Below are 12,740 nucleotides of genomic sequence, written 5' to 3'. Positions count from 1 at the left end.
GGCACAGGAAGAATGGACTGAATCACTGATACAGGGGAAGAGATGAGGGGAAGGTTGTCCCTTCTGGGTATGGGCATGCATCTTACCAGCTCTCCCTGAACCAGCGGAGGACCTAAACCTGGAAGGGACAGAGATGCCTGTGAAGTCCCCCATTTTCTCCACACTAGCACTGGCCCATCCAGTCTGAGCTCCCATATTCTGCCAGTACAACCACACAGCTGTGCAGCCCTCCTCCATCAGCATCACAGTGGCATCCAGTCTGCTTGACTGCAATATTAACGGTAATGATGAAGGTTACAAAGGAGGAGAGTCCTTTGACCTGTGACTACATGCTGCTTGTGCAGGTCTGAAACAGCTGCGAAACGCTATGCTGTCCTTAGGCAGCTCCTAAGGCCTTGTCTAACTGCCCTTAATACCTGTCAGAGTACAATGGTCTAATGAAACTATGACACAGGTACAATCCTTAACACAAAGGTTGACCTACAGGGTCCAGGTGTTTTTACAGGATTACTGTATTCTCCTTACCACACAGGAGCAGACTATTAAATGCATACACCCTTTAAATCATGACCCTTGAATCAGGAACTGTGTCAGCTACAGTTGCTGTGTGCAGACAAAGGCCTGAGTTCCTTTAAAAACCCTGCCCCAGAAGAGAAAATAAAGGACATGAAGTGATTCATAGCACTTGGATGGGGAACATTTTATTGTTTTGGTTTTGCTTTTGCTTTTCATTTTAAGTCTTTTCAGACTCAGCTTAAAAAACAAATCAAACCCATCCTCTTCTCTTCCTCATGGTGACAGGTTGCCCAGATGCCTGTCTGGGTCAAGAGGACACTGCTGCATTTTATTTTACTATCTGGCATCACCCAGCTCTGCCGATTTTTTAACCTCTTAATTCCCAATAGCATTTTGTTCTTTGCTTATCCCATCGTTTCCCCATATTTGGTTTCCTAAACCTTCCAAAATAATTTCCATCAAATCCAAACACTCAGCAGCCTGTACGTCAGGCTAGTTTCTAAGCACAAAGAGGAAAATATTTCCCCTCCTGAGCTGCAGAAGATCAAGCACCCCCAGTTCCAGGTCAGCACTAAGCCTTCAACAAAAAGATTTTCCAGGGACAGGCAAGAAGGTTCAAGTTCACCAAATGAGTTCACTAAAGCCAGGATCAGGCTCGCTGCTAGAGCTCCTTGGTGTTTACGGTCTCAGGCTGTCACTTGGATATATCTCCTCCTCCTGCGTATGTGCCTTGCATCCTGCTGCCAAAGCCACAGCTGCAGCCACTCACAGGGGTGGTGGCTGTTTCCACACTCCATGTTCCTGAATGGTACGAATGCTGTCTTTGCTGCACAACTCATCCTACAGACCTACATAAGCCAGGGAGAAAGAAGGGAGAGTTGGGCAGAAGGACTGCCAAAGAGGCAAACGTTGTCTGAAGTAGAGCAATCCCTGCACCTCAGGTCCAAACTTGTCCTCTTGGTGTAAGAAACTCAGTACAGGGGAGGAAGTTTCCAAAATTGGTGACTTTTGAGTTGTTCAAAAATTCTGTGCCCCTCCCCTAAGCATAGGTTTCCTTGAAGAACAGTATGTTCTCCACAAAAACTACAAGTGGTTTCCAGGGAAAACTTTGGAACTGGGTGAAGTCTCACTTTCAATTTCAGATTATGTTTTTTGTTTAGTTTGGGGCTAATGAGTATTTTCTTTTCAGGCACTGCCATGCTCATTCACTTTTCTAAACAGGTGGCAAAAAATGTTGAAGAAAAAATTCCTCTCCTGCCTTCAGGTTTTACTTTGCCCAGCTCTGAAGACAGGCCCATACTGCACACTTTTGCCACCACAGTTACATCAGCTCCACCACCTCCAGAAATAAAGACATTAAGCCAAGAAAAGCAATCTTGCACTGGTGAAGATTGCACCTTTGCTAGGAAGCTCTGCACGTAGCTTTGTAAGTCAAAGATATTACTTTCCGACTGCCAAGCCTTGGGCTCGCGCCTCTAAACTTCTACAGGGAAGTCACTAGTTCTTTCTGTGCCTCAGTCCGTATCTGCACAATAGCTGTGTACACATCCGTGTTGAGAGGGATATAGGGCTATGTTCTGGAGAAAGGACAAGGAATGCTACGCGGGGTGTGGGCTGCCTCGTAAGCTGTAAGCACATGTACAGCACCAAGCGCAGGGGCGGCAAGCTCAGCTGCAGGAACAGTACAGATAGCAGGTGCTGCCAGAACTGTCTGCAGCATCACGCCCTTAGCGAAGCACAGAAGTTAATTAAATAGCAAGAGAGGAAAAGACCATTTAAAGAGCTGAGTCTGAATGACTAAAGGTCTTAGTCACTCATTTACAAAGATCTTAGGCAAAAACTCCTTTTAAAATAATTTTTATCTGGATCACGTTCCTTTAAGAAATTTCTCAAATCATCCAGCGAGAACTACAGGGAAATGTCACTCTCATTCCCTTAGACTTTCAGTGTCCAGAATGTTTGCGACAACTGCCACCTCCTCTCCCCGCCTGCAACATTCTCTTAGGCTGAGCCATCTCACCTAGCCCAGGACTATGAGAGCTGCTAGAGAAGAATGATTTTTGTTCTGCAGAAATTGAAAATTTTCTTCCCCAAAAATGTTGAGTTGAAACTCTCCAGTGTTTCAATAGAAACCTTCTCCAAATACATCTTCTTGTTTCCTTCAGGAAAAAAAAAGCTTTTAACATTTCAGAAAGAAACAAAAATCAACTGCGGAAGACTCCGTGTGGAGGCTATTTAAGAAGGCTATATTACATTTTAAGAAATACTAAAAACATTCAGCCAGCCCTTCACGCAATATGGTGGTGACAGAAATGTATGAGCACATCGGAAATGTTAAGCATACTGCACTTACAGATCAGTGGTTTGGTTTCCCATGGTGCCATTTGTACCAGAAATGCCCTGTTAAATTTTTGTATATGTGGGGTTTTTCTCAACAGGATCAGTAGTTCTCCCAAGCTCACAGAACACAGCACACACAGTTCTGCCAGAACAACTACGTGGGTGAGGTAAAAGCAAAAGGAAGGAGCTGGGATGACAGTACTTCATGTTGCCTATTGCCTCCAAAGATTTCATAAAATCAAACCACAGCCCAAACTGTGCCTTCCTCACAAGATTAAGACTGTATTTCCTGCAGTGCCCCTCCTCAAGAAAGGAAGGTATCAGTCAGTCTGACTCAGGAAAGGTTGCAGGGTTTGCCCTCGTGGTCTGAATCATCTGTTGCACGCAGAGAGGCAAGAGGTGGCAAATCGAGACAGTCCCCCAAGTATCACCGGTACTACAGCAGTATGCAAAGACCCACCTACAGCTAAGGCATTGTACTAAGGAATGACAACCCCATCCCAAAGCATTTATGCTCCATATGAGTAAAACAGTGGGAGAATGTAGGCACAGTGCCATGATTTGCCCAATGATGGAGAGCGTTATCAAGCCCAGCCCTCTGCAGCTGCAGGCATCCCTGCCTGCAATCATAAAGTCATCACAGGCCAAAAGACCCCACAGCAAGCTCCCAGCATGACGACGGGTGCAATGGTGCTTCCTGCCCTTCACACACGGGTAACGAGTCTTGCTCCTGCTGGCACCTGATCCATTGCCTGCCTGGGCAACCAAGGCCAGGGACAAAGGCTAATTGGACAGCAGAGCAAAACTTTGGTGTGTACAATGCAAACTCAGTTGCCGCCATTAGAGGATGCTATTGAAAATACTCATGTAGGCCACTGTATAGGAGGGTGCTAGGCAATGCAGAGGGCGGAAGGAGTTTTAGTGAAGCTTGCCAAGTTTTTAAATAGGTCTTGATTGAGAGCCTGTCGCTTGGAGGAACAAATGTATTTTGTTTGATAGGCAGCGACACCTCGTGGCACAGGCCTCCCCCCCCCCCCCCCCCCGTTTGGTGCCAACAGTACACTTGTTTTTGCTGGGACAGGTTCTCAGTCATGCTAAAATCAGGGGGAGTTTTGCCACAGAGGCAAGTGGAGCCCAGATTTCAGGGCAGATGTTTCACAGGAAACAATGATGATGATAAGATTCACCTCTTGCAAACACTTACTAAATATCACATGTCATCTTTAAGAGAAGCTGCCTGAGGGCTCTTAACAAGACCTTAATGTGACTGGCCCTAGAATTGCTTCCTATTTTGTTCAGGCTGCTACAGGAAGCATAAGAGCCATGTGTTGGTACTAGCTCTGCAATTTGGATGCTAAAGGGGAATAGACCTAGGACCCTCCAGACCCTTAGCTTTGGTTTTTTCCTTATAAAAGGTCCTTTTTGCATGAGAAAGAGAAACTTCAGAGAAATTAAGCAGAGGTAGCAAAACAGCCAAGGAACAAGAAAAGTACTGGTAACAGAAGCCTGTGGTAAGAATAAATGGAGATTTTCTGGAGAAAGTTGTGACTGAAGAAACTTGTAACTGCATCTCCTCCTACGGCTTGAATCATACCATGTTCAGGGAAATGAGACATTTGATACCTTTGTGGTAAACATACAAGCTTTTGCCAATACAAACCCAGCTCCATTGGCTCTTTTCCCACTTAGTACCCAGAACCTGACGTTCACAGGTATAGCAACAGACTGTCTGCTGGGCTTGGTGAGTTTTCCATCTGGGGAAGACCCAGAAAAGCCCCTTTTCTCTATGTGTGGTAACTTCATTGACCCATTTCCTTTCTCACAGCCCAGGCCTGGAGGTGATTGTGATGGGAAGAGCAGGAGAGTAGATGTGCCAACCAAACAGCACAGCTGATCCAGCTATTTTTCCCCCCTTCTCTCTCTGTGCACAGGATGCAACGGCACAGCTATTCCAAGCACATACCACTTGGGCACATTGTACTCGGTAGCGTAGGTCATGGCTGAACCAGGATGCTTCCTGCTACGTTTCTGATACACACAGAACAAAACTGCTGTCTCCGTGACTTTGCTTTAGGAAGATGTGTGAGGCTGTAACATACAGGAGCAACTTAGGAACTGAGCTTTGCCCCAGCAGAGGTCTGGGGTTTAAAGGTACTACGTGCTGAAAACACAAACACCTTGAGAGTTTCATAGCTGCAAATGCCAAAGCCTCATCGATTAGGCAGTGCAGAGGCCAAGAACCATGCATGTGTTGGCACAGTCCTGGCAACTGGTCCTGATCTTGACTGATATTTTTGGGTTGATGACAAATAATTGACAAGTGGTAACTAAGGTATAAGGAAATTGCAGCAGTGGCATTCAACAAAACCACAGAATTTATCAGAAGGATCCCCGTCCTTTCACTCGCCCACACTGTGTATGGGGCAGATTCCTGTCCCATTACTGCACTTTACTTCCCCCATCTGTAAAGTGGAGTAATTCCCTAACTTCTGAAAGACATTTTTAACCTGGTAACATAAATTAAGATAAAATCCTTGATGTCTTGTAAACACAAGACTATAATATCACATCACATACTACTGATTGATTACTGATTTTTATTATTGCTAGGTTATTATCAGATATCTCATGCAGTAAAACCTTATTTGATTTCTATTAATATTTCACAGCCACACAGGTAAATGCCAAAGGTCAATTTTTTAATGAGGTGCCTCACAAGATAAGGCTTGCACTGTTTTACTGTGTTCCTTTTCCACATAGCCTGTGACAGAGATCAGTTACGTTACACTGGAGGGCGTAGTACTGCAATCTTTACGTTTTTCTTTCATCAAAAGCACTCTCACATCTGCTCCTTTCCCAATTCAATGTGCAGTGCTATATTTGGGCCGTATCAGGAAGTGAGGCTGTGCGCATGTGTGCCGTTCATGAACTGCATCCTCCTCTGAAATTCATACAACTTAATACAAGAAAACAACATGAGGAAAAGGTAGCAAGAAAAGAAATATATTACAAGTGGAAAAGTTCTGCTTTGGCATGTCTACCTGGAGAGTTAGAGTCCTGATGGCACTGTGCTTCCTGCAGCAGACTAGAGGTATGGTACAGCTGTCTTTCTTTGTTACTTTTCATTTCGCTATGCTAAGTGGCTTTGCTTGTAGGAGGAAAGACACACACAGATAAATTTTAAGGAGTTTAAATGGGAATGATTCACATAAAGTGAAACATTCCACTGTAAAGAAACGGCAATTTAAAATCTGTCTATAGAACGTGTCTTGTTGAAGGCTAGTGTTGTACATATTTATCTACTAGAAAAAATAGGTGCCAGGAAAGTACAAGGGGTAAGCCTGCATGCTGCATCTCGCTGCATTTGTGGGTAGGATCTGGCTTTGAAGAATTGGGATTAAATGAGCAGTGTGAGCCAGCTGTGTCTGCCTCATCCAGGAGCTAGGAGGTGGGAGCGCAAGGGAGTCAGGTTGGAGTTTGTGGGGTTGTAAATCAGGTCACAGTGAAATCCAGTGAGACCATGGGGGAGGCCACTCCAAATTATAGAATAGGATGGTTCACACAAATGTAGGTCCTAATTCTAAAAGCTGTTGAGATGAAGAAGTTTTATAAGAGATGAGGAAAAACCGACTACATCACAGACATACCTGCTTTCATAGCCAATTTCCAGTCTTAAATGAACTGAGCTGCTCTGCCCCAGATTTTGAAACCACCTTGGTCAAAACCAGGTGATATTTCCCATCCCCAAAGATATTTTAAATCATTCACATAATTTTTCCTTTCGATCAGGTCATGTTCAACTTCCCCCTCCTCAAAATGTTACACTACTGTCAAAGGATTTTGACATGATTTTGACATGGACTCCAGGAGAATGCTCTCCACCAGATGTGACATACACAGTGAGGTATGAAAGGTAAGCATTTACAAAGGATGTCTGATTGAAAGTATGGCACAGGGCAAACATCTGTGCAGGTATATTAATCAATGTCATTAATGATCAGTGACGTGGCTGCATTCTTTCACCAAAACCAATCCTTATCCATCTGGAGAGTACTCCAAACTCTGAGCAAGATTTGGTACCCATCCTCCAAAACACTTCCTTCTCTTGCTCTATAAACTATAACAAGGCAGCATGTTTAATATTATGGTATGTTTGTTTCTTCTTTTAGCCAGGAACGCATGGAGAAATGGATAAAGGTTCCTCATTGCAAAAATATTCACAGAACTTCTTGCAATCTGACTTGTGTGCTTCGAAACTTCTTTGTTAAAGTCCGGGCTCGAGTAAAAGCTGTTTCTGGACGATTCCAGTCACCATGGGTAGAATCACAATTCAAGGAATACCATTTGGATGGTGAGTGTCTGTTAGGTTACAGCCTAAAGATGAAAGGACATGTCAACAACAGTGTTGGCATGAGCAAATGAGTAGACCACACACCACAGAAAGAGAAACAGTAACAGACAGCTTTATGAATGACAGCTTTATGAGTGAGCACAAACAACAATGAGCCATGATCATTTGAAAATAAATTTCATAGCAAGTGTCAGAATTTGTTCATCAGTGCTCTAGGTGACCAAACTGGCTTCAAGCTTTCCACATACTAGTGGGGGTATGTTAGATAAAAAAGAGGTATTCCTTTGCCTTCCTCCTTCCTTCATGTCTATCACAAGATAACAATTAGAAGTGTAGATCAGTCACAGAAAAGCATTACTTCTGTGAAGCTAAGACACAAGCAAGCACTATTCTTATGTCTGGTCACTCAATTACAGTGGAACTGGCTCCCCCAGTGCTAAACGTGAATGTCAAGGAGAACTTAATCCATGTGAATGCCTCCTTCCCTTTGGCCACCTGTGTGGAGAGTTTCTCATGGATGTATGACTTGAACCTTTGGGAAGCTGGATCTGAAGACAAGGTCAGTAAAACTTGCACGTCTTAGATGAAATGGAGGAACAATGCCCAGCTTGAATTGGAATAGCTTCGAATTTCTGGGCAGGGAGGGACTGGATCCAGGGCCTGGAGAAAATGAAATGGCCAAACCAGAGTTAAACCAAAGCCAGAGAGAAAAAGTAGATGTGTGTGTGTGCATCCTTACTTTATTGGTAGTTCCCTATTTTTATCAGGAAGACGCACTGGGGAGGCTACCCTATAGTCAGTATAATAGGGCAATATCTGAGGTTTAAAACAACTAGTTGAGGTACCACTAACAGTATGCCATGGCAGAACAGAGCACAGCACCAGCTGGAAATCGCACCCTAGAATCCATAAACCCTAGGAGACATGCTTGCTACAAACAGCAAGCAAGACATGAAGTGCCTTTCCATTCACCTTCCAGTCACTGGAGCCACAGAACATAATGAAGAGAATCATGGGCTAAAAAGGTAGAGAAACACCACCCAAATAATGAAAGAGCCATCTTTCCAACTCTCTGTTCTTTTTGTTTCTAAACAGAAGAAATACGAAGGTATCTTTAGGAAGAATACAGTGACTATCGATACCACTGCACTTAGAGGCAACTACTGTTTAAGTGCCAGATCTTCCTTCCAAAGCATTGACTTCAAGCACAGCAAATTCTCCCAACCAGTGTGTGTGCTATTAAACCACAAAGGTATGACCTGATGGTGAGACATCAAACGGGATTAGGGCAAGTCAAAGATTGACACCAAAATTAGCTTTTCTACAAAAAAAATGGGCTTCCTGTTAAATGGACTGGTTGGATTTTCTAGTGAAAGGCTCCTGCCTTCTGTAGAAACATTTTCATTAAAAAAATCCAACCCTGAAATATTTTCTGAAAATACTGAAATATTGTACTTGAGTTATGCTCACAATGAAATTTTGGGAATAATCAAATTTATCCTGAAAAATATGTAAATAAAACCTCATTTTACTGCTCCAAGTAAGGCACTGACTGGTATCAACATTCATTTGTGGCTGTGACTCTGACTTAGAGTCTGATCTTAGGCAAGTCTGTTATCCTTTCTCTGCATTTGTAAAATAAGGATCTTGAGCCTAACATCATCTGAGATTTCTGAAAGAAAAGCTGAGTACAAGACTTCATTATTACTATAAAATATACCACCAGGAGGAGATTATTTTTGTCTTTTTCTTTTTCAGCAGTGGAATGGAAGTTCCCATTTTCTGCCATGATCCCTGTGTTTGTCCTCCCCATCTTTCTGACGAGTGCCTTCATCATCTGCTTGCTGAAACAAGATGCTAAGCGAAAGAAGATGCCTCACGCTTTGGTATGGCCCAAATGCTGGGGTCCCCTCCTGACTCAAAGTCTTGCTGATTTTTGGAGGGTAACTGGGGAGGAATGGGGGAGTTTTGTGGTTCTCAGTTTTGCATTCGTAAGTCCCATTATAAGTAAGCTTTCCTATATCCAAACTTTTCTTTAAAAAGCATCACTAACTTACTGATCTATGTGTCTTGTTTCTTTTCCCTGGTAGGATTTATCTCGTTTAAAAGCTGCTGGACCAGCCTTTCACTGTGAGTTCAGTGAAAAGGAATTCTTCAGGGACTATCTTATCTGCACAGAGAAGCCAATGTCACAAAGGAAGACAAACAAAGCTTTAGCAAGAAATAACTTACCACAGATGGCTTCTTTCCTCTCATCATCATCAACATCATCATTGGAGGAGGAGGAGGAGGAGGAGGAGGAAGAAGACAGCAGTACTTTCATCCCATACACTGAAATGCCTCAGTTTCCAAAGAGAAGTCTCAACTGTCAACCATCCAGAACAGCTCAGGGGGAAACTAGCTTGGACTCTGGATCTGGAGGTCTCTCTGTGGACAGTGAATCTGTGCTTGACCTAAGTACCTTGGGTTTTTCTTTCTTTCCAATGAGAAAGAATGAGGTGGACACCTCAGGATCCCAAGGAAATGAGAAGGCATCCCTTTCTCACAGTTCCTCTTTGGGAAGAATATCCTTCACTGATGTGAGATGCCCAGGTCCCAGGGAAAATGGACAGCATGATACAGACAGGGATGAATGCCTGGAAATGACCCCTCTTCAAACACTGATGGAGGGGATTTGTGCCAAACGTCCAGCCAATGAGCACTACTTGCATGGGAAGGCTCATCATTTCACCAAGTATTACCAGAAACCAATAGTTGATCTGCATGTCCAGATCAGTGAGATACCACAGCACAGTGAGGATCCCAGCACCGAGCTGCTCATTTCCTTTCAGACAGTACAGGTGGCAGAAGATGAAGGTATCGCAAGTGACTGTGACAGCAGTAATTTTACAGAAGGGACACCTCCCACAACCACGGTGCTAAGTGATGCATTTGAAACTTCAAATACGGAGGAAAAATATGATCAAAAGTTTAAATTCAAAGGCTACGAGCACACACATTACATGGGAAGGAGCTAGAGTACCCTAGCAGTTCTGTGGTGTGTCTGGAAAATGCTGGAGAGTTCCAGATATCCAGGCAAGGATACCTAAACAAGAACAAGGACAAGGACAAATAACTGATCCTGGTGCTTTTTGTATTTATTCATCTAGACAGAGTTTTTTTCTACTGATGCCTGGCCTATCAAGGCATATGGCTTTAGGGACACAAAAGGTGTATTTTTACTGCTAAGTAACTAATGTACGTTCACCATCCCTCTGTACAAGTACAGCTGTGATAAAGTGTTAAGGCTCTGGTATGAGGCACACTATTCAAACCCAGCCAGGGGTGAGGCATGCAGTGATACCTCATGTGGGTATCACACAGCAAACACGCAGTGCCTTGTGTTCACTTGAGACTTCAGAGCAAGGTAACTTTTACATGTGAGTTATGAAAGGCAAAACCACATCTGAGACAGCAAAAACACAACCTGGACCTGTGTGAAACCATCAGCTGGGTTCTGAAAATGCAGAGTGTTGTGCCTGCATGTTGATTTTGAGCTAGGATGACCTGCTAACATTACATTTGCTTCTCTGTAACTGCAAAACTGCACCCCTGCTTGACTGGAAGTACCTTACAGAGACTTTTAGCAACCTTTGCTTTATGTGGGATGAAGAGATCTCCACCTCAATCTATAGAGATCACCTTCTGTGTTTCAACAGAGTGAACTGAAGACAAAGTGATAAATGTGCAGCATGTTTGTTTATTTATTTATTTTTACACAAATATACTTATTGAAGCTGAAATTCCACCTGCTGTGCAGAATGTCCGAGAGCTGCTTTATGCAGACACAATAGTATTTTGATATATAACTCCATGTGTGCGTGTTTTTATGTTTCCCAGAACTATAAAGGGTGACTGAAGCTCATTCTGAAAAACATTACATTTTAAAACAGGAACCCCCTGTGCTTTGGTTTGAGTGGAATCCTACGAGACTTCCCAGCCAGGTCACTCTGGGTCACTGAAAGACCAGGACTGTGACCATCTCTCTGAGCAAAGAATCAAACCAGAAGTCCACCAGCAAAAGGCACATGAGAGACAAGGCCTCCCTTGACTCGGCAATACTGACCTTTTCAGTGTATTTTTAATGTGTGCTTTTCACATCTCACAAAAGCATACTCTCCCATTTTATTCCAGTAAAAGGACACGCAGAAAAGCAAAGCATTAAAAGAAAGAGGGAGACACAAAACAGCCATTCTCTGCAGAGAGGGTTGTCTCAGATGAGGGAAGGGTGTTGATGGAGGGTATTAAAGCTGACATCTTCAGAGAATCAGGAGAACAGTATTAGAAAAAGGTAGGGGGTGATAGGAGGTGTTGGGAACTGCTTTGAAAGAGGAAAGCAGGATGTACTAATTGAGGTCCTGGATTAAAGTAAAAAGGGGAGGTGGAAGAAAAGATTCATCAGCTAGAATTTTCCCTTTTTTTCCTACCTGTCCTCTGCAAAGTGTCCTTAGGTACATCCTGCTTTGTAATCCCTCCTGTTCATTTAGAAAGATATAGATCATCCAAATATAATCACCACCCATTTTCTTGTGCAATCAAGGAAAAAGCCCCAGGCTTTGAGTTACAGGAAGCTCTGAAGTTATGCAACCTGTACAAAATTATTTTGACATGTCACAGCTCTGCAAACAGGGCCTGGGATCAGTTCTTTGTCTCATCCAGGTTTTCTCAGGATGGAAGTTGGGGGAAAGGCTGCAGGTCAGGTGAGCTGTACTGGTGGAGGCAGCATCCTGCTCCTCCATGATTTCTTTCACCAGGGCTTGAGACCTGCTTTCCACTGCAAAAGGGTCAGGGACAGCCAGAGCACAGTGCTCCCTCTTTCAGAGCAATCAGTCCATATCTTACACCTTACTTAACAGTTGTAGCTGTGTAATGAGAAAAGCAGCTCTCCCCTCTCACTGGAAGAGGTACAACACAGTCAACCAAAAAACCTGGACATTGCTCATCTACTGGCTAAGTGCAAGAGCTGGAATCAAATCTCCTACATCCCTAGATCAGCAGTTACTAGGCTTCATGCAGTCTTCACAGAGTAGGGGTCTGCAGCCTGAGCCCTGCAGCAGCTCAGAGGAGATAACCACCTTGGTCTTTTTGACCTTAATCTTCACAAATCTCTGGCACACATGATTTTTCTCCTCTTTCCCCAGCTGTGCCAAGTTATAAGCAGAGTTCCATGGAAAATCCGTGTTATGAACCTCTCAGTCTGTTTTTGTCCTTAGGAACTACCTTCTGACATAGGCTTACACTCTACACTTTGGAGTTGAAAGCCAAGTGTTTAATTTTAAACTTGGAACCAGACTTTTGGAGATCTTCAGGTACCTAAAGATTCAGAGCTATTCAAAAGGTAGCATCTCTCTAGAAATAAGGGCAGAAATAAAGTTTTAAGTTATATTCTCAAAACTAAAGTCTCAGGTGGACTACAATTTCCCTCACCTCTGCCCTATCATGGGTCATCAAATGGCAGAAGCATAAGGCAGTGACGTGAGGGAAGGAAACAATG

General features: G+C 43.5%; 1 protein-coding gene across 1 annotated transcript; it reads left to right on the top strand.

Moving 5' to 3' along the window:
- The first annotated feature begins 5,740 nt into the window (after positions 1–5,740).
- On the top strand, positions 5,741–10,989 carry IFNLR1 (interferon lambda receptor 1). Its single transcript, XM_069803114.1, has 7 exons — positions 5,741–5,947; positions 6,646–6,769; positions 7,026–7,207; positions 7,624–7,766; positions 8,303–8,459; positions 8,966–9,093; positions 9,298–10,989. Exons 1-7 carry the CDS (start codon positions 5,890–5,892, stop codon positions 10,222–10,224), a joined length of 1,719 nt encoding a protein of 572 aa, XP_069659215.1. The 5' UTR covers positions 5,741–5,889; the 3' UTR covers positions 10,225–10,989.
- Positions 10,990–12,740: the final 1,751 nt, after the last annotated feature.

Source organism: Haliaeetus albicilla, chromosome 16 (genome assembly GCF_947461875.1).
Source record: "Haliaeetus albicilla chromosome 16, bHalAlb1.1, whole genome shotgun sequence".
Taxonomy (NCBI): domain Eukaryota; kingdom Metazoa; phylum Chordata; class Aves; order Accipitriformes; family Accipitridae; genus Haliaeetus; species Haliaeetus albicilla.
The sequence above is the reverse complement of the archived record's forward strand: the minus strand, read 5'-3'. Positions and strand labels throughout refer to the sequence as shown.